This window comes from Prionailurus bengalensis, chromosome B2 (assembly GCF_016509475.1).
Source record: "Prionailurus bengalensis isolate Pbe53 chromosome B2, Fcat_Pben_1.1_paternal_pri, whole genome shotgun sequence".
Lineage (NCBI taxonomy): Eukaryota > Metazoa > Chordata > Mammalia > Carnivora > Felidae > Prionailurus > Prionailurus bengalensis.
In genome coordinates, this window is record NC_057349.1 from 57122231 (window position 1) to 57145318 (window position 23088).

The window sequence follows — 23088 nt, forward strand, 5'->3', positions numbered from 1 at the left end:
TGACCAGACTTTTTGAGAATCAGATTATGTCCTTCTGGCATTTGCTATTGCTTTCTCTGTTGATTTGATGAGCGCTAAAGTCACTGATGGTATAGAATTGAGAACTCCATTGAGAATAGTTTATAGCACATCTTTGGAAAACTTCTGTTAATCATTAACTATTAATCATCACTTCTTGGATATAATATTTTGACCATTTAGAAATATAGCTCATTGTTTTGTCATTTAGCTAAGTTATCTCTATCCTGTCTAAAAAGACATAAAACATTGTAAATGTTTTGAGAGACCACTCTGTCCACTCTCTGTGTCAGAAAAGAAGTTGAGGTTAGTCTGATTTTGTAAATACATGTGCTCTTCAAGTTATTACTGCTTCCTTTTCTTTTTACTGTTGAACTCTGTTGAACTTTGTTTGGACTTGTCTGATTTTAGTTTCTGGAATCTGCTTTTTAAGTATCACTTCTTATCCCTAGATTTTATGTTGAACCATGTGTTGAGTTCCTATTGTGTGCCAAGTGTGGTACCAGACTTGGGTGTATAGCACTGATTAAGATATGTTCCTGGTCTCAAGTAATTCTAGTTGGAAAGATAGAAAATGAGTAAATAAAAAATGAGAGGATTCCTAGTCTAGAGAAAATTAGTGTTTTTTTGTATGTACTCTAATTAAAACCTATGATTATATATGCCTATACACAGGGTTCTTCTCCCTATCTTTCAAACACTACCATGATGTGATTAATTACTTTAAAGGGTCTTAGAGTTCTAGTTCTCTAGTAGTTCTTTGTGGGCTATAATCAGGATGAGAATAGCAGGTATCCTGATGGTTTGTTCTACTTTATGGGAGCTAAAATTGCTAGTAGATACAATGAGAAAAAATTGAACACTTGCTGTAGATGGATGTGATTTCATTTGTTTTAGAAAGTGAAGAACATAGATACCTATTTCTCCACAATCTCTCCCTCCTTTTTCCATATCCACAGCTAACTAAGAGAACTCTTATTATCTTGTATCTAATTTTCTTGCTAATATCACTACCTGGAAAATGATATCCATGTTTTTTGTGTTCCTTTATAGGCTATTATGTGTTCTGCAGAAAATAGGTGCTTGACAAATGGATTTTGAATGAAAGGGCAAATCTCCTTTTTGCTACTAATTGAGAGTTATTTGTGTACATCTTTAAAAATAACCTTTTAAGTATTGGGCTAAAGAATATAATGTTTGCTGGGGTGCCTGGGTGACTTAGTCAGTTAAGCGTCTGACTTCCATTCAGGACATGATCTCATGGTCCATGGTTTTGAGCCCTGTATCAGGCTCTGTGTTGATGGTGTGGAGCCTGCTGGTTTTCTCTCTTTTGTCTTTCTGCCCCTCCCCCATTCACACTTTCTCTCTTTCTCAAGAATAAATAAACTTAAAAAAAAAAAAAGAATATAATATTTGCTATCTTAATGGATTATAATACTAATTAGGTTTAATTTTTTTTATCTATATACTCTTGAGCCTTGCTTTAGTAATTTTCATTCTAATGAATTAAATACTTTTTCCCCCCCTAGGAATCTGGTGAAGGCAAAAACTCATCAGACTGTAGAGATAGTGAAATAAAAAAATGGCAGCTAGCTCCTCTTCGAAAGATGGGACAACCGGTTTTACCTCGGAGATCCTCAGAAGAAAAAAGTGAAAAAATACCCAAAGAACCTTCAACTGTTATTTGTACAGGAGAAAAAGGTTCCAAACAAGGTAGTAAGATTAATAAAAATTATTATACACTAATAAAGCTATATTTATTTTATATGCTATCAGTTATTATATTTAGGGAAATTTAACCATTTTAATATTTTAATGACAACAAAAATATGTGATTTACCTTTCTTGAAATTAAAAACTATTGCTCTAAATTCTGGGAAGTACAAATGAATTTAATAAGACCCCACCCTCATGGCTCTTAAATACGAATAGTAGAAGACAGATAATAAGTAGACAAATGGTGTGCTCTATCACGGCATTTAGGCACTATGAAGAAAAAATATAGTATTGGGGTAAAGAATTTTGATTTTGAAAAAAATCAAATGAGGTTGAAGTTGGTGAAGGAGGTATTGTTGGATTGTGAAGAGAGGAGAAAAAGTATAAAATAATGTTTGGGGAAGTGGGAAAACAAGTTTACCAGGAAAACTTAATAGGATTAGGGCAGCAGATTGAGTTATCTACTTCAGATTTGTGGTTATGAATTTATAGGGAGATCCGTTAGCATCAGTGTTTTTTCTCCAGTTGCCTTCAACTGCTTGTAGGCTGTTTGGGTGAAGGTTAAGGCTGGTTTTCACCAGGTTGTGGTTTTGCAAATACAGATGTTTAAAGCAGAGAGGATAAAGGTGTTTTGAATGCAAGGGTGTGGTAATAATGTTGGACTGTTTAATTAAAGTTGGTTATGTGGGAAAATGAGGACACAAATGGTAAAAAATGATAGATTGAAGTTGGGGTATCTTGGCTCAGTAGAAGAGCATGCGACTCTTGATCTTGGGGTTGTGAATTTAAGCTCCATGTGTAAAGATTACTTAAAAAATAAAATCTAAAAAAAAAAAAAGAACTGTTGGAATGAAGAGATTCTAGAATAAATAAGTCGGTATGTTAGAAGGTCAGAGTAGTGAGATGTTTCACATTGAGACTTTGGAGATGTTACATGAATTAGTAATGTTGGAATGAAAAATCATTTGAAAAGCTTAACATGTCAAATTAACAATATCAAGCACAATTGTTTTAAAACCAGAGATGATTCATCAATTTTGTGGTACTGGAAAATTCATTAAATTATCTGCTCACCTAATAAATTCAGATCATATTTTCTAAATAGTTTTTAAAATTTTTGTTTTTGAAGATTTTATTTTTAAGTAGTCTCTACACCCAACGTGGGGCTCCAACTCACAACCCCAAGATCAACAGTCTCACGTTCCACTGACTGAGCCAGCCTGGAGCCCCTCTAAATAGTTTTTTAAAAGTTAATATTATATTATGTGAAAAGAAACTAGCTCTAAAAACCATTATCTAAAATGGGAAAAGGTGGGGGTGCTTGGCTGGCTCAGTCAGAATAGTGTGTGACTCTTGATCTCAAGGTTGTGAGTTTGAGCCCCACATGGGGTATAGAGATTACTTAAATTAAAAAAATAAAATGGGTAAAGGGTATATGCACTTCATAGGGCCACTTTTTAGTCACTTAATTTGTAATTAAAATTCATTTAAATTAGAATTTTTTTGGTGAGGTATAATTGGCATATAACATTAGTTTCCAGCATATGACAATAATTTGATACTTGTATGTATTGCAGAATGGTCACGATAAATCTAGTTAACATGTCACCATATGTAGAATAGAATTTTAATGTCAGGAATATTTCAATATGGGTTCTGATGTTATTTCTACTTTTTAAAAAATGTTTATTTTGAGAGAGAGTGCACACGTACATGTGCACAAGCGGGGGAGGGGCAGAAAAAGAGAGAGAGAGAATCCTAGGCAGGCTATGTGCTTTCAGAGCAGAGCCTGTTGTGGGGCTCAGTCTCACCAACAATGAGGTCATGACCTGAACCAAGTTAAGGGTCAGATGCTTAACCGATTGAGCCACCCAGGTACCCCCTGATCTTATTTCTAAATAGTGATTTTTTAATCAGTCAATTTTGTTTAGAAGCTTAACAGTATGCACTAAAAAGGAAGATATCTTTTTAAAAACAGTTTAATGAATTTTGGTATTTGTTTAAATTAGGGGCTCATGAGAAGCAAGAGATAAGAAAGAAGAAAATTGAAAAGGGAGTGCCTAATGTGCATCCTCCTGCTACTTCTACTTCCAAGCCTTCTGCAGATCAGATCAGACAAAGCGTCAGACATTCTCTTAAAGACATTCTTATGAAAAGGTAACACACGTTATTATTGTAGAGGATTGAATCACATATGCTTACTATATGCTTATTATTGTATTTGAAGAATAATTGAATTATTCTAATTTTAAGACTTACAGAGTCCAATTTGAAGGTGCCAGAGGAAAAAGCAGCAAAAGTTGCCACAAAAATTGAAAAAGAGCTTTTCTCTTTTTTTCGGGACACAGATGCTAAATATAAGAACAAATACAGAAGTTTGATGTTCAATCTGAAAGATCCTAAAAACAATGTAAGTATGTTTTGTTCATGTCTATACCTGTTTAAGCTTCCAGCTTTCCTGAATATATTGGAATTTAAGATTATAATACAACAGATCTATAATTTATTTCTTAAAGTGAGAATGTGTCATTTTATTTTATTTATTATTTTTTATTTAAAAAATAATTTTTTTAACATTTTTTTTATGTTTTGAGAGCGAGAGAGAGCATGAGCTCTGAGCTGAAGTCCAACACTTAACTGCCACCCTGGCACCTTGAGACTGTGTCATTGTTTTAAAAAATTTTTTTCAGTATTTATTTTTGAGAGAGAGAGACAGAGTATGAGTTGGGGAGGGGCAGAGAGAGAAGGAGACACAGAATCTGAAGCAGGCTCCAGGCTCCGAGCTGTCAGTACAGAGCCCGACACGGGACTCAAACTCATGAACTGTGAAATCATGACCTGAGCTGAAGTTGGACACTTAACTGAGCCACCCAGGTGTCCTGAGACTGTGTCGTTTTAATAGTCTTTGGCTACTGCACTGAATTATGAATTCTGAATAGTGGTAACTAGTGTTCTATAATGAGTCTATTAAAATGTAAACTGCTAAGTCTGTCTTAACCTGATTTATGTGAATTTTCTTTCCATTATGTCCCTTATTTAATCCAATTTATTAAAAATTTACTCAAATGTATTTTTTAAAAACTCTGTTAAGCCAAAATTCATAACAAATACTGTAATGGTACTTCTGTTTGTTTGTTTGTTTGTTTTTGAGGGTAGGGGAAGGGGCAGGGTGAGAGGGAGAGAGAATCCCAAGCAGTCTCTGAGCGGTCAGCTGAACTCAGGAATTGTGAGATCATGACCTGAGCTGACACCAGGAGTTGGATGCTTAACTTATTGAGCCACCCAGGCGCCCCACTATAATGGTACTTCTGATTTGAATCTAAAAGCAGAGCAGCAGTACCTAAAAAAAAAAAAAAAAAAATTATGTAAAAAATACTATTTTAAAACGTTTCGTTGGGACACCTGGGTGCCTCAGTCAGCTGAGCGTCTGACTTCAGCTCGGATCATGATTTCACAGTTCACAAGTTCCAACTCTGTGTTGGGCTCTGTGCTGACAGCTCAGAGCCTGGAGCCTGCTTCAGATTCTGCGTCTCCTTCTCTCTCCGCCCCTCCCCACTCGTACTCTGTCTCTATCTCTCAAAAATAAACATTAAAAAAAACCATTTTGTTAATTTAAATAAGACTTTAATTCTAAATATCTTTTAGCAGTGAGGCAAATATTAATCGAACTGTTAATCATTTTCTGGCATTTCTTGTTTGAGACTTAGGGGAAATCTAAAAGCTATGTATATGAATGCAAACTCCTTACATATTTGCTTAAGTTTTATAAGATTTTCACTTAAGTGATAACAGTTTGTCAATTTGTATAATGATAGTTGCAATAGTATGTGATATGAGGTATTTTCTTAAAGTATATACTAACAGCTACTTAAGAGAAATCTACATTGTATAATCTGCCATCATAGTCCAGGGGATCAGATACTTCTTGAATTATATAGTCTGGAAGCTTTTCTTCAGTAAGTAAACATTTATTTCCATTAGGTTTCTTTCTTGCAGTTGGTTCTTTGCTCTGGAGTCCCTCCCAAGCCTGTTAAAATTTAAACTATGAAATCTTAAAAATATGAAAGACCTCACATTCAATAAAATTCTTTTATGTGGTACCTTGCTATTTACTACAGGTTGGCTATTATGACAGAGTGTATCACTGGGAATACTCTGAGACAGAATCTTCTTTTGGGGGAGGGTGGGAGTAGGGGAACAGTTTTAATACAATTTTTGGATAGATGTTGTAATGGTTCTACTGTACCTGTTTCTTCACTATGTGTTGATATTTTTACATTTATTTTTTAAATGTTTGTTTATTTATTTTGAGAGAGAGAGAGAGGGAGTATGAGTGGGGAGGGTCAGAAAGAGAAAGGGAGAGAGAGAATCCCAAGCAAGCTCTGCATTGTTAACGCAGTTTGTGATCCCACGAACCAAGAAATCATGACCTGAGCCGAAATCAAGAGTCAGATGTTTAACCAGCTGAGCTACGCAGGTGCCCCTGTGTTGATTTTTTATATGAAAGGTGTGTTTGTTACCTTAGATGAAAAGTTCCTAGAATATAAGGTTGTCAGTAAATCTCTTTGTAGTAGATGATTTATAAATAGACATTTGTAAATCCGGTTTAAATATTGCATCTTTATTTATTACAAATTTTTATACAGCAGTTCCAGTTTCTTTTAAAAATGTTTTCTCCCCTTTTTATTCCCATTTTTAAATATTTCCAGATATTATTTAAAAAAGTACTGAAAGGAGAAGTAACCCCTGATCATCTTATAAGAATGAGTCCAGAAGAACTAGCTTCTAAAGAGTTAGCTGCTTGGAGACGGAGAGAAAACAGACATGTAAGATTATCTATGAATATGTGTTTGGCTATATCAGAACCTATATTTTTCAGCCATAGGGGAGAAATTATATATATATACACAGAGGTAATTTAACAGAGTGCGCAGTAATACAGACTTCCTGTTCTATGCTTCTTCTAAATTACTTATCTTCCATTAACTGAGTTCTTAAATTTAATCTTTTGTTTTCCCTATCTCTGCTGCTTTTTTCTCATTTTCTTCAGTTAGAAGGTTACATAATTAACTTGTGTTTTGTTATATTTCATAAATCAGAAAGATGGGAAATTAGGCACATTTTTTCTTAATCACGTCTATACTTTTCAGAAGCACAATTTGAAGGTATAATGAATATTGGTAATTTGTAGTACTAGATTAAGTCAAAATGAAAATTTTACAGGTTTATAATCCCTTATTATTCAAATTTCAAACACCAAAAGGTCAGAAAAACAAGGATTTTTTTTCCCTTAACACATTTATTGATAAAACCTGACCCAAATTGTCACGTATGGATGCTCATATTTACAGAAATGTTGTGGGCTTAAGCTGTCCCAGGTCTTACTGAGGTATTATGTAACATAAATAGTATGTGCAGCATAGTCCATTTTTAAAATTAAAAAGTGCTGAAAGTCACCAGTGCCAGGAGTTTTCATTTAGGTGTTGTGAACTTGAAATACCTTTAAAGATTGATTAAGTGAATGTGTGACTTAGGGTTATTGTGGCAGTGGGATAACCACATTATCTATTAGTTTGATTACAGTGGCCTCAGAATATTGGCTTTTTAAAATTTACTTATTTTTTATTTTTGAGAGAGAAAGAGCATGAGCAGGGGAGAGGGGCAGAGAGAGAGAGAGAGAGAGAGAGAGAGAGAGAATAGTAAGCAGGCTCCATGCTTAGTGCAGAGCCTGACGTGGGGCTCGATCCCATGATCTGAGCAAAATCACGAGTTGTAGGCTCAACCGACTGAGCCACTCATGTGCCCTAGAATGTTAGCTTTTCATTCTAGAAAGTATTGGTTATTTACAGTTCATAGGAATTCTACATGATTTACCTGATTCTTTTTTCCATAATACTTGCATCTCAGGTATTAAGCCTCCATGTGGATCTTCTGCTAAATCTAGTTTGAAGCACAGGGCCTTGATTTCATATATTACACTTATTCATATGTTTCTTCACTTTCACCCTGTGTAATTTTTCCTCTTAATTTGGAAATAGTATCACCTCATCTTTCTCTCCATGTCCCAAATATGTACACGCCTCTCTTCTGCATTGAAATGTGGCTGCAAGTATTACCTGCTTTCGAGACCAGCTTGTTCTTCCTTTAGGCCATGTATCTGATTTCTTTCTTTAAAGGATGATTTGCATATAACAAAGGCAAAATAAATGACCATCTTTACCTTTCTTAACCTGTTCCACTCTCAGCTACTTTTTACTAGTTTTTGCTACACTAGTTTTTGCTATACTTGCTTATTATTGTGTTGCCAGGCTTGTTCATCGTCACGAAGTAAGCTTGGTCAGGAGAAAACTGATAGGGGACTACCTGATAATTTTTGGTATTTGAATAAACTTCCACTATTTGGGGGAGTGTTAAGAACATCAAGTTAGGAATCTGAGGAAAATAATTCCCATTTCCCGGTGGCAGCTGCTACTATACTAAATCAGAAAGCAGGTAAATATCATGTTTCAACCCTTTGCAAATTACATTGCACTTCAGCTCCCTCTGGTTAATTTATGTGTGAACTTCTCATGGCTTATAAACCCAGCACTTAAAACAGTCTCTGACATTTGTAAGTATTCAGTGTATATTTGTTGTTTGAGAGACCACCTAAAGATTAAAAATCATCTATGATGTTTTTTTCATTTTTAGATAAGCTCTTACTATTTAAAGCTGTACGTTTGGAAATATGTATATTTCAATTGTGAAATGTTTAAAATATTTCCTTTAGACCATAGAGATGATTGAGAAAGAGCAGAGAGAAGTGGAAAGACGGCCAATCACAAAAATAACTCATAAAGGTGAAATAGAAATTGAGAGTGATGCCCCAATGAAGGAACAGGAAGCAGCCATGGAGATTCAGGTAAAAATTATAATAGTGTCATGTTTGTAGTGCTCAAAACATGAAGATTCAGTGATTTATTTGCCTCAGATGGTCGTTAAGTCGAAAGAAGATTTTTAAAAATATATATATTTTAAAGTAGTTTATTTTATTGGTTTCATGGTTTTTTGAGAGTGTTTACAGTATTGTTTCTTTGTATGTAAAGTGCAGGCTATCTGCATCACAGGCACCTCTTAAGCACTTGTTTAAATGTAGATTCTCAGGATCTGTAGGACTTTGCGAATTCTTCAGTAGGCCTATAAATCTGTAGGTGCTTCTTAGACTGGTTTGAGAGCGTGGTACAACTTTTCTTATTTTCAAATATCAGTGAGAAAATAATAGGAAATCTTGTTAGAGGCCTTAAAGAATGAAGACTGAAGAATGTCTTGAGTTTTTGCTCTACTTTAAGTCATAATTAATATCTAGCATTTATTTTATAAAGAAATAGTGAAAAACAACCTGTGAATGGAATAGCTTTCATGTATCAATATGAAATATAAGTTGATTTTTAATAATCGGGACAAAATTTTGTCTGCTGAAACTTTTTATTCCTTTTTTAGGAACCTACAGCTAACAAGTCATTGGAGAAGACAGAAGGATCTGAAAAACAGAAAGAAGAGATTGATTCTATGTCTAAAGATACCACTAGTCAACATAGACAACATCTTTTTGATCTTAACTGTAAAATTTGCATAGGTAATTGGAAATTTTTCCTTTCTTCTTTTTTTTTTAATGTTTATTTTAGAGAGAGAGAGAGAGACAGTACGAGTTTGGCGGGGAGGGGTAGAGAGAGGGAGACACAGAATCTGAAGCAGGCTCCAGGCTCTGAGCCATCAGCACAGCCCAACATGGGGCTCAAACTCAGGAACAGTGAGATCATGACCTGAGCCGGAGTTGGACGCTCAACTGACTGAGCCACTGAGGCACTCTTGGAAATTTTTCTTTCTTAAATGTTGCTTTCACTTGGAAAGGGGGATACTTGTATTTGTAATCTAAATAGGTTTTTGTTTTCTCTGTACTGGTGGTGGGTACCTACTCACTCCTTTTGAGGAGTAGCACAGTTTTAGAATGACTGCTCTTTAGAGTTGAGGTATAGTTTGATACTATCATATAGTTTGCTATCTAGAATTAATTGTATTATGTAAGATCTGAACTTAACCAACTCAGAGTCAAAAGACTAGAATTTAAGCATTAGAATAGGCATCAGAACTGTTGCACAGTTGTGATGGTATTGTCATTTACTAGGTGAAGGAATAAAACAGCATTCATATTTTATTATTATATATAACAAATGAAACAAATCCCAAAATATCTTTTCTCTAGTATTCTTATATCTGGCCATTCATTCAGTAACTATTTGCTGAAATCTTTTTTGCCGAGCACTTTCTGGTGCAGGGAATATAGTGGTGAATGAGTCAGATATTATCCAGGCTTTAAGAGAAACCATAAAGCCTAGTGGGAAAGACAGGCAGGTGATGATTTGAGTAGAAGTACAGTCATAAGTGTCTTTAGCTAGCAGGAAGACTTAGCCTAGAGTGAGGCATTGGGGAGACTTGAATTGATATTTAAGCTGAGACATGAAGACTGAAAGGGGAAGACCATTCTGAATACTGGGAATGGCATGAGCTTGAATTGAATTCAAGAAGAGGAGAGAGGCATATGATTTGTTTGAAGAGATACTTTAGGGATCACATTTTGTATTATTGCCTTTCGAACTTCAGATTGTGACTTCTTAGTGAAATCAAGTTAGTAAGTAGTTACTAGCATTTCAAAAACAAAAACAATATGAAATACCACAGTGAATTACTCTTATAAAGATGTGTACCATTTTGTGAAACTTTAACTGTTATTTTATATATCACCAAAATAATACACACATACACACACGTGTATATACACACACATACACAGATGTGTTGAGTGTGTGTGTGTATAAGTAATGGATCATGAGATAAAATATGACTTTACAGATCATGATCAGAATACTGAAAATCTACTTTTACAGCCACATTGAAGATTTTGGTCTTTTATCTAAGAGCAGTGGATACTGATTGAAGGGTTTTTTAAGCAAGGGAATGGCATGATCAAATTGGAATTTTATGAAGATCTCTCTAACTGTGGTGAGAAGGTATTACAGTGGGAGAAGCCAAGGGAGGAAGGAGGGAAACTCGATAGGAAGCCTCTGCACTAGTCCAATGTGAGATGAAGATGGTTTTAATTAGAGTGATTAGAGCAGTAATTGGAGTTGGAAGTAAGTGGAGGCTTTGAGATAATCACGTTAGGTAATATTGATAGATGCTAGAGATGGGCTATATTTAGGGCATAAGAAATAGGGATGTATAAGGAAGAATTTAAATTATATTAATAATCATATCTTCTCAAAATCGTGTTTATATATTTTACCGTCTGTACAAGATTAAAGACTTAAAGGGCAGAGAGAATGTTTTTAGACTTTGTTCTTTTTTTAAAGTTTATTTATTTGAGAAAGACAGAGATGGCTCAAGTGGGGGAAGAGGTAGCAAGAGAGGGAGACAGGCTCCTCATTGTCAGCTTGGAGCCTGACATGGGATCGAACCCACGAAAACCCAGGAGATCATGACCTGAGCTGAAATCAAGAGTTGGATGCTTAACCGACTAAGCCACCTAAGCTCCCCGAGACGTTACTATTCTTAAAGAAAGCTATCCATGGTCTAATAGTATTTTTAAGTTCACCCATGTAGTTCTATCTTAACAAAAAATACTTAGTGATTTCTATTAACTTTAATAATTTCCATGGTAATATTTTAGTAAATGTAATGTTAGCACAAAAAACATTTGTTAAACACTACTAGACCTAACCTATTTTCAGAAAGTTTGAGTGATTTGTTTCCTTCTTGGTGCTATAGCCTAAAACCAGTGTCATTTTTTAAACTTTACTAACATTTTTCATGTTTAGTAACTGTACTATGCATTTATGTTATGAGCTGCTGCTATATGTAACACAAAGTAGGATACAGATTTTTTTTACTCAGTTCTTTTTCAAGTAACTTCTCTTGGAATTTGGTGTAATTTAGTATAAAATTGGTAGGGGGTCACCTGGGTGGCTCAGTTTGTTGAGCATCTGACTTTTGATTTCAGCTCGGGGTCATGTTCCCAGTATCGTGGGATTAAGCCCTGCATCTGGTTCTACGCTGAGTGTGGAGCCTGCCTGGATTCTCTCTCTCTCCCCCTGACCCCCTCCCCTGCTTGCCTTTTCTCTCTCTAAATAAAAAAAGAAAAATTGCTAGGGAATCAAGAAACTTAGTTTAAAAATGTTTGTTTATTTATTTTGAGAGATAGCGATAGCACAAGCAGAGGAAGGGCAGAGACAGAGAGGGAGAGAGAATCCCAAGCAGGCTCCATGTTAGCACAGAGCCCGGTATGGGGCTCCATCTCAGAAACCGTGAGATAGTGGCCTGAGCCGAAAGCAAGAGTCAGATGCTTAACCGACTGAGCCACCCAGGTATCCCAAGAAACTTATTTTAGATTCTAGTTATAATGTTTCCATTTCAGCTTATCTAAGTTGCTTAATATCCTTTTTCCCTAATTTTTCACATCAATTAGAGAGATGTAATATAACACAGCATGAGAAATGATGATACTTAAAAATTACCCCAGGAAATCTAAGGTTATGCAACAATTCCATCAGAAACACTGAATAACTCTTGAAGTGAAATGGATGAAGTTACAGGAATTTCAGTTTACAAAAATGGTTTGTTTGGTGTCATCTGATGTTAGGTCGAATGGCACCACCTGTAGATGATCTTTCTCCAAAAAAAGTTAAAGTTGTTGTTGGAGTATCTCGTAAACATTCAGATAATGAAGCAGAAAGTATAGCAGATGCACTGTCTTCAACCTCAAACATCTTGGCTTCTGAATTCTTTGAAGAGGAAAAACAAGAGTCTCCGAAATCAACATTCTCTCCTGCCCCACGGTAATTTTCTCTTAGCTGTAACTTCAATAATTATTATAGATCTTTGCCAAATTATACTTGGATATCTTCAAATATGGAAAAGTGACATATTTCTTAGGAACCTTTCTTTTGAGAAAAGAACTGTACCTTCTTAAACATTAAACTAATTGAGATAAAAGAATAAGACTTAAAATTAATTTAGAGATTTGAGTCTGTGTGTGGGGACTTGACTTTAAAATTCCTTTTAATTATGTTGGTCCCAAGAGGTGGGAGATAGGTCATTAAATAAAAATTGCTCGCACCTCTCTGTACCTTCATCTGAGCCACCCGTGAAGGATATTGTAAGTCATGACTATGTAAATATGAACGTACTTTCATCTTTAATCAATAGCCTTTATGTATTTTGGCTTTCTTGACATGCTAAAATAGAAATAATTGATGACTTAGTAGAAGATGTATTTATTCATGACCATATCTTTAGGCTGAAAATTTCTAATGTCCTGTTTTAGACCAGAGATGCCTGGAACTGTTGAAGTTGAGTCTACCTTCCTGGCTCGATTGAACTTTATCTGGAAAGGTTTCATCAACATGCCTTCTGTAGCAAAATTTGTTACCAAAGCCTACCCAGTATCTGGTTCCCCTGAGTATTTGACAGAGGTACGGTGAACTTTTCTTGCCATTTTCTGCTTGGGTTGACATATGTGCTTCCAAAAGAAGTAGGAGAGAAAATGATATTATAAATAATAATGTTTTATTTCATTCATAAGTATGTTGACAGTGATGCTTAGAACCATTCAGTTAATGAAATTTTGAGTTCACAACTGAAGTTTTTGAACTGTAGATAACTGTTCTGAAAGTTTTCACCCTACAAATCCTGTACTGTAAGATGTATGTCAGAGAATTAAAAATTAATGAGAGTCTGCATGGATATCATGAGTTTTTCTTTAAAGGATTGACCTACTTAGTATGGACCTCAGTGTTAGCCTGTCAAGAAGATTTTTTTCCATGTTAACAAGTCTAATTCTCCTGTTGCTTATGTTTCCCCTACTGCATGACTACAGCTCTTATCTGCCTCTATCTGTGAATGAGATGTAGGTGATAGTTGAAACATTACAGTAAGGTGACAGTCCCATGAGACCCAATGATCATAGTTGCTCCAGGTACCCTTGGTTGGTTTTATACCTGAAAGAATTGGATGGAACTGTCATGCAACATTTATGGAAAATAAGCAGTTACAGGATTATATTATGAAAAATGAGAAAGTATGACATTTTTGAACTATTTTGAAAAGTTGTTTTTCTTTTGTTTCAGGAAGTAGGAAAATAATTCAGTACATGTACTGTATTTTTGTTGAGATTGTATTTTCTGTTATGTTTGTATCTAAACTGTTCCATCCATTCTCAGTCTCCTGATCATGAAGGCAAAAATTAAAAAAGAAAAAAAATTCTTTCCAGTATTTCAAAAGTCTTAAATTGTATATATGCCTATTTTTCTTTAAAGACTAACGAACTTTTCTTTATATTAGGCTGAAATTAGTTTAAGTGTAATGGTGCCTAACGTTGATCAGTTTATTTGTTTAGCATTGTGTTTTAATAAACAACGTAATTATTACTTTTACATTTAGTTTGCTTGGCAAATAATATTTTAGAAACGTTGATTTTATAAGAGGAAAATTAAATGGACCCATGATGCTTTTCTTTTTGAACAAATCTCTTTAGTCTTTGATCAGTGATGAAGAGAACTCTTCTTTTAAATTGGAAAGAAGTCCTGAACTATGGAATTTGAATTTAAACAAAACTATTCTCCTTTCTTAATTTCTAAGGTTGCTTTCCAGAATTCTACCTCTGCTTTTTACTACTTTTAGTTTAGGACTAAAGTCCCAAATAAAATATTAAAGCAATTAATAACTTATATACACTTAAATCAAATTTACTATCAATTAATTATGCTTTCTATGAATTTTTTCAGCTTCATAGAAAAATAGAAATACACTGATTAAAGTTTTAAATATTTTCAGTTACACAGTTCTTCACTTAATTTAGGTATAGTCATCTGTTTCCAGAAAATTCTACTGTTAAAAAAAAATGAACTTGCAGTATTACAGTGTTCTGTACTGTGCAGAAATACACTCTATAATTATACTTGGTAACTTCTGAAATCTAGCTGTTAATGATTAAATGATATCCTTGCCCACTACCACCAAAAAAGGGGTGAGGGGGTAGGAGTGGGCGGAATAGAAAAACAATCTCTAATATTCTGAAATCTGTTGTACTCTTCCTGGATTGTCGGTGTGTCTTTTGCTTGCCACTGCTTCACTTTCCTGTGCCTGTTTTTCCTACTGGGAACTGACATGACCTCAGATTCTATCTCACATGTATCTTGGGCACCAACCTTGGTTATTTGAGGTTGACAATTGAGGCACCCAGCTTGGTTATTTGAGGTTGACATTTGAGGTAAATCCTGATTGCTATCCCTGTACTTTGTTATGTTCTATGATGCAAATCTTTTTATTTACTTGTTTTTTATTACCAATTTTAAATTAGTCTTAGAGTAAATTATGAATATTACAGTAAATATATTCTGTATATACTGATCACCTTCATTTTTTACTGTAGGATCTACCAGATAGTATTCAAGTAGGTGGCAGGATATCACCTCAGACAGTTTGGGATTATGTTGAAAAAATTAAAGCATCAGGAACCAAGGTAAGGAAAATTTCTTTTGTTACACCTGCATGAGAGAGCACTTGAAAACTAAATCATGAGAGTTCTTATGCAGGGAACCCTAGGGGGTAGGAGCCACTACAAATTCTGAATCTACATAGTGTGCCTGACAAAACTGAACTAAAACCATTTGCTAAAGCTCAGAACAGCTCAGCATTCTTCCTGTGGGTTTTTCTTTCCTTCTGGTATGCTTTCTTAGTGATTTCTGTCAGTGTTTTGAAAGAAATGTTTTAAAGTAAGTATTGAGATTCCTCCTGGGATTGTGCCTTTCTTTGATTATAGACATTTGTTTAGTTAGGGCATAGGCTAAGAGACCTTAAAATATAGTGGCAACAGAGAGACCCTAAAAATATAGTGGCTCTAAGTATATAGAAGTTTATTTTTATTAAAATTTTTTTTAATGTTTATTTATTTTTGAGAGAGAAAGAGAGAGAGAGCGAGAGAGACAGAGCGTGAGCAGGGGAGGGACAAAGAGAATGTAAAGCAGGCTCCAGGCTCAGAGCTGTCAGCAGAGTCTGACGTGGGATTCAAACCCATGAACCATGAAATCATGACCTGAGCCAAAGTCGGATGCTTAACCAACTGAGCCACCCAGGCGCCCCTATTTAATTTTAAAAGTTTATTTATTTATTTTGAGAGAGTGGGGAGGGGGGGAAGGGGAGGGTCAGAAAGAGAGGGAGTGAGAGAGAATCTCAAGCAGGTCCCTCACTGTCAGTGCAGAGCCTGACTTGGGGCTCTAACTCATGACTGTGAGCTCATGACCTAAGCCGAAACCAAGAATCAGATGCTCAACCAACTGAGCCACCCAGGCACCCCCTGAAGTTTGTTTGCTTAAAAATTTTTAAAGTTTATTTATTCTGAGAGAGAGCATGAGTGGGGTAGGAGCAGAGAGAGAGGGAAAGAGAATTTCATGCAAGCTCCACACTGTCAGTGCAGAGCTTGACATGGGTCTCGAACTCCCGAACTGTGAGATCATGACCTGACCTGATACAAGGGTCAGACACTTAACCAACTGAGCCACCCAGGCGTTATGAATATATATTTTTCAATATAGGTTTTAGAATTTAAATTAATACAGTATTAGAATACAAAGAAACTTTGAAGCATTGTATAAAAGTTACAACACTTATTTGCTATCACTTTCTCATGATAGTAAAAGTCATAAGAAAGCATTGGGGAGGTATTCCCTTGGATATTTTGGGAATCATTCTTGGCCTACCCATATACTTCTGCCCAGTATTTTATAATATGCCTCCTTCCTGAACTGACTGAAACACACCCCTAAAAGAGGACAGTTTAGATGACAGAGATGACAGAGAGCCATAGTTTAGCTCATTTACATGTTCTGTATAGGAACTTCTATCAATTTAGGCTTTGTAGCAGGTCTGTCTCTCTTCATTTTGACTATGTGTGTTCATGAAAAGACATCTCATTTTTTTATACTACCAAATTGATACTACATTGGGATTCTCTTTTCTATTGGAAACAAATTCTAGAACCTAGAGGCAAACAAATAAGTTCCTGAGTAAACCAAATGATTTCATAAAACGTATGGCGTTTTATGTATTTCAGTTCTTTTCACCCAGTCTCCATTCTGGATTTTCACTGGATTTGAGTTTTTTTGTGTATGTGTACATGGCAGGGTGGTGGTAGGTGATATTAATTTTCAGTATACTGAAAACACAGGCAACCATTTGTGGAGATTATGAGATAGGAAATAAGGATGTAGTGTAGATATCAAAGGACTCGGGTTTAAATACCTTCTCTGTTACTGACAATTGTGTCACCTTGAGCAAATTAATTACTGTGGGACTCAGTGTCTTATGGGACACCTTCAGATAAAACAGATCTGTCAGTGGGTCAGCAAACATCTTTTCCTAAGAGTTCCTTCCTTTTACTATTTTTATCTGCATTTAAGTTGGCAAATCATGTTTTTCAGTAATCATCATTATAAAATTTACTGGATTATTACTAGTTGAGAAATGATATTTAAAACCCAGCTATTCTTTAGGTTATTATTTTAAACAGTCATTTATGATTTTCTTGAATAGGAAATTTGTGTGGTTCGCTTCACACCTGTAACTGAAGAAGATCAAATTTCTTATACTTTGCTGTTTGCATACTTCAGTAGCAGAAAGCGCTATGGAGTAGCTGCTAACAACATGAAGCAGGTTAAGGATATGTACCTTATTCCTTTGGGTGCCGCAGATAAAATTCCACACCCTCTTGTGCCTTTTGATGGACCTGGTAGGTATACATTTTAATAATAAGAGTATGAATAAAAAAAAGTGGGAGGTGAGACCAGAGTGAGAAGACAGACTCTGCTTGCATTCTTGGGTTTCAGCCCTCTAGAGCTGACTTCACAGGGACAGGCACCCACCTAATAGGCTGTAATAAGCTAGATGCAAAAATGTACCCTGTGTTGTAATGGTTGAAAATGACTGTTCATTGATATTTTTTATTTTATACAGGGCTTGAACTGCATAGACCCAATCTGTTGTTGGGCTTAATTATTCGTCAAAAACTGAAGCGGCAACATAGTGCTAGTGTTAGCACTAGTCATACAGCCGAGACTTCTGAAAGCGTACCAATGGCATTGCCACCTGACAAAAAAAGTAAGATGGAAGTTTCCACAGAAGAAACACCAGAGGAAGAAAATGACTTTTTTAATTCTTTTACAACTGTATTACACAAGCAGAGAAATAAGCCTCAGCAAACTCTTCAGGAAGACCTTCCAACAGTAATTGAACCTTTAGTGGAAGTCACCAAACAAGAGCCACCAAAACCTTTAAGATTCCTTCCTGGGGTATTGATTGGCTGGGAAAATCAGCCTTCTACTCTGGAATTAGCAAATAAACCTCTTCCTGTGGATGATATACTTCAGAGCCTTTTGGGCACTACTGGTCAGGTATATGAACAGACTCAATCGGTGATAGAACAAAACACTCTTAAAGAAATTCCTTTTCTAAGTGAGCAAGCTGACCCCAAAGCAGAGAAAGTAGATAAAGTGGAAGTAACTGATGGTGAAGCCAAGGAGGTAAAGGTTAAAGTAGATGATCTTTCAGAGTCTACAGGTAATTCAGTAGTAGGAGAAGAAACATCAGTAATGGGTTCTTCTTCCATTTCTCCTGGACCTTTGACGAGTCTTAGCCTCAGAGGTAAACCACCAGATGTTTCTACAGAAGCATTCTTAACAAATTTATCAATTCAGTCGAAACAGGAAGAAACTGTGGAGAATAAAGAGAGAACGTTAAAAAGGCAGCTGCTGCAAGATCAAGAGAATAATTTGCAAGATAATCGGACTTCAAATACTAGTTCTCCATGCAGGTCTAATGTAGGAAAAGGAAACATAGATAGTAATGTCAGTTGCAGTGAAAACCTTGTTGCTAATACAACAAGGTCCCCACAGTTTATCAACTTGAAACGGGATCCTAGACAAGCAGCAGGACGAAGTCAGCAGATAACTGCTTCAGAAAACAAAGATGGAGATAATTGCCGGAATGGAGAAAAACACACCCTGCCTGGTCTGTCACACAAGGAGCACTTAACAGAACAAATGAATGTAGAGGAAAAGTCTTCTGTAGAGAAGAGCTCATGTGTTCAGCAGGGTGATAATTCAGGGGTTGCACAAAACTCACCGTCAGTAGAAAACACACACACTTCTCAAGCAGAACAAACAAAACCCTTACAGGAGGATATTTTAATGCAAAATATTGAAACTGTGCACCCATTTCGAAGAGGATCCACAGCGACAACATCTCATTTTGAAGGTGGAAACACATGTCAATCAGAATTTCCTTCTAAAAGCATCAACTTTACTTCCAGAAGCACCAGCCCCAGAACAAGTGCAAACTTTTCACCCATGAGGCCACAGCAGCCCAACCTTCAGCATCTCAAGTCTAGCCCCCTGGATTTCCATTTCCAGGACCTCCTAATTTTCCCCCACAAAGCATGTTTGGATTTCCACCACATTTACCACCTCCTTTACTTCCCCCTCCAGGCTTTGGCTTTGCTCAAAATCCCATGGTTCCCTGGCCACCTGTTGTTCACCTGACAGGCCAACCACAACGTATGATGGGTCCCCTTTCACAAACATCAAGGTATATAGGCCCACAAAATTTTTACCAGGTTAAAGACATTCGAAGACCAGAAAGGCGCCATAGTGACCCTTGGGGTAGGCAAGATCAACAGCAACTGGATAGGCCATTTAATAGGGGTAAAGGGGATCGACAGAGATTTTATAGTGATTCACACCATTTGAAAAGAGAGCGACATGAAAAGGAATGGGAGCAAGAGTCTGAAAGGCATAGACGCAGAGACAGAACCCAAGACAAGGACAGAGACAGAAAAAGGGAGGAAGGGCACAAAGATAAAGAGAGGGTGCGGTTGTCACATGGTGATCGAGGAGCAGATGGAAAAGCAAGCCGGGATAGTAGGAATGTAGACAAGAAACCAGATAAACCTAAAAGTGAAGACCATGAAAAGGACAAAGAACGAGAGAAAAGTAAACATAGAGAAGGAGAAAAGGACAGAGATAGGTACCACAAAGATAGGGACCACACTGACAGAGCTAAAAGCAAAAGGTAAAATTTGCAGGCTGCTTCAAGATTACATTTAAATAACTTAAATGTTGTATCTTAAAAACTTTACGATTGCCTGCTAGGATTGTGCCATCTTTTAAATTTTTAATATTGGTGGTTTGCAGAACAATAAAATCTGTGTGTTGGTGCAGAGTGCTCTCTGTACCAGTGCTCATCATCCCTTCTTCATACCAACTGTCCCTAGTTCTAGGAATTTAATATTTTTAAAAGTTTTACATTGCTGTATATTCAAAGATTTGTTTTATTAATATGCAATAAAGGCTTAGAAATTTTAGTTTTATTCCTTACTTGGTAAATATGGTTAACTATGGAGTATATTTACTGCCTCTAGTGAATGTCCTTTATATAATGACTAATTTGAGAGTAATGTGTGCTCTGTAAGTTTGTTTAAATTGCACTGTTTTTAAAGAAACTGTAGAGGAGAAACAGAACGCCAAGCAACTTCATAATCAGATTATATTAATCATTTAGTTGAGCAGTTTTTGACCAAGAATCAGACGCCCAAGGAGTACATTTCTTGCTTTAATCTGCACTCATTGAAGGCATTTATTACCATTACTACAACTTTGTGGTAGGCCATTTCTTTCCTTTTCATTTTTGGCTCTTTGGAAACTTGAATACTTAAGCTTGTACATGATCTTGTGTTTTGCTATCCTTTTTACTGTAAAATGTAAATATTTTAAGGGATATTTTGATTCTAAATATGATAAAAGAATTTCTCACCTATTTTGTGTGTGTGATTTGAAATTCAGTAGTCAAAGTATTCTTTAAAGCTTTAATTATCATCAGATGCTAAACCCTTACTCCACCAAGGGCATAGAGCCATAGCTCTCTAAATCAGGCAATAGATGAGGGAAAAAACGATTTCTGCACCATAGATTACAGGCTATTGAGGTAAATCATGTAGTTCTAAAGAGGCTATGAATTGAGAACTACTAATGAAAAACTGTTGTAGCTATAGCTCACTTTATAGGTATGTTTCTGAAAACTTGTATACCATCAAAATTTGGTACACTGACTAATCATTTCAGAACTTTTATTTTAGAGAAACGTGTTGTGAATCTCTTTGGAACATGTGTAATTTGTTGGTGGAGGAGGGGGGATAACTACAGTTTTGTATGCTAGTACTTCTTGAGATAGAAAACACCTGGAGGCTGTTGTTAATCCAAATTTAAATTTACTTACACCCTAAATTACCTACTGTATTGATTGCTATAATTTAAACCAATAGCTACCAAAAGTTATTAGCACTTGAGGCCAAAAAAGAAAAAGTATTTTTGCTCCTCTGTATTAATGAAGAAAAATATAAATGACTTCACAAAATTAAAAAGATAAAATTGATTTTCTTAAAAAGTATAAAGATTACAGTTAAAAATAGGTTTTGAAAATGAGTCAGCTTTGGTGTTCTCACTGGAGAGAAAAGGAGCTGAAATTCAAAACCAAACATTTTGTCTAACTTGCAATAACTTGCAACCCTTTTTTTTGTCATCCTTATCCTCCGAAATTAATGATCATAAAAGTTCTGAAACAGAGGACTTGTATTTAAATAAAGTTTGTTTAATTTTGGTCTACTTTTCTTTTGGAAATTAACTTGTTAGAAAACTAGTCAGTTTGCAAACAAAACTTAAGGTTGGTCATCTTTTGCAGCATTATGAAGAAATTGTTCAGGGTTTTGCTTAAAAAACAACAAAAACCAAAAACAAATCCCTCAAACCAAAAAATTACCTCTTTGATTTCAACTATGTATGTTAGTAAATCTGCTTCCCCTGATTAATCTGGTAGGGATGGTGGTGGGGGAGTTGAGTAGACATTGAATTTTTTTTTGTTTGTTTGGTAAGGTAAAAATGGGTTAACCAATGGAAGAAAGCCTTTAAGTTAGTTTTTTATTACTTCTTAGCCAGTAGTTTCTTATATATATTGTGATGCTTTCATATCTCATTGGAGCTTGATCTCATAGAGGCTCCTATTAGTGGTGGCCATCTCCTGAGATTACAGGGCTACTAAGTGTTAAAACCAGGTCTCTTACCCTTGTTGACTGAAACATTGTGGTGATTAGGGGGAGTATAGGCATATTGACTGAGGTTTTAACTTGGGAGGAAAGGGAAATGAGAAAAATTTTCAGTGAGTAGTAGATCCAAAGCCATTCTCAGTCTTTTAAAGTCTCACCTACAAACTAGCCTTAACACAAATGTGAGTTAAATGAGATTCCTCTTTGTTTCTCCTGTCTTAAGGAAAGCTTAATCTTCAAAAAAATTGATGCTTTTTAAAATTTAGAACCATCTTCAGACAGATTCTACATACCTCTCTTAAGTAAAATGCACCAGGGTGTCTCAATACCAAAAAGTCCACCTCTTGTCATCCTTGCAATAAGAAAGCCTCTGTGAGCCCTCTGTTATGTCAGACCTTGTGTGGAGCACTTTATATAAACCTTGGGCAGCCTGAAAGGTGAAGACTGACTTACCTCAGAGGTCTCTTGAGGAAACTTGTACTTAGGGGGAAAGAAAAAAAAAAGTGCCCAAGGTTAGACTGCTATTGTCAGAACTGGAATTTAGCTCAGTTCCACTTTTCTTCGAAGTCTGCATGCCAGTTGTATGAGAATTGAGAACAGGAGAGAGGGACAAAAGCCTGATTACCGTATATGCCTTTCATAGCCCTTTTCCTCTCTATTCCACCAGCCTGTCTGTGGTGAATAGCCCAACTCCTCAAAGTGAGCAGGAAGACGAAAAGTGTGGGTTCCCTTGTATAGATCTGCAAAGTTTATCTTCGTTTCAAATCCTAATTCTCAAGTTCTCTTTTATTCTCTATTGGTGCTGTGACAAATTATTAAAAAGTTAGTGGCCTAAAACCACACAACTTTATTGTACATTTCTGTAGATCAGAAGTCTGATGCAGATCTCAGGTTGAGATCAACGTGTCCTTCTCTGGAGGCCTTAGGAGAAAAATCCATTCCCCTTGTCTTTTCCAGCTTTTAGAGGCCACTCACTTTCCTTGCCTCAAGGTCCCTTCCTTCAATTCAAAGCCACCTCTGATCCTTCTGATTCCCTCATCTACTTTTAAGGGGCCCTTGTGATATATTAGGCCCACCTAGGTAATCCAGGATAACCTTCCTATTTTAAGGTCACTGATGAGGAACTTGAGTTCCATTTGAGACCTCAATTCCCTCTTGCCATATAACCTATT

At 35.9% G+C, this 23088-nt stretch overlaps 1 protein-coding gene across 1 annotated transcript in view; it reads left to right on the top strand.

Annotated features, from left to right (window-relative positions):
* The window catches only part of PHF3 (PHD finger protein 3), an 81578-nt gene extending 60944 nt beyond the window's left edge, over positions 1 to 20634 (top strand). The window contains 12 exon segments of the mRNA XM_043591723.1: positions 1548 to 1731; positions 3744 to 3891; positions 3988 to 4144; positions 6444 to 6560; positions 8504 to 8635; positions 9214 to 9349; positions 12410 to 12605; positions 13094 to 13241; positions 15200 to 15289; positions 17359 to 17554; positions 17779 to 19206; positions 19209 to 20634. Of these exon segments, the coding sequence (XP_043447658.1) occupies positions 1548 to 1731; positions 3744 to 3891; positions 3988 to 4144; positions 6444 to 6560; positions 8504 to 8635; positions 9214 to 9349; positions 12410 to 12605; positions 13094 to 13241; positions 15200 to 15289; positions 17359 to 17554; positions 17779 to 19206; positions 19209 to 19894 (3618 nt within the window). The 3' untranslated portion in view covers positions 19895 to 20634.
* The last annotated feature ends 2454 nt before the right edge of the window (positions 20635 to 23088 follow it).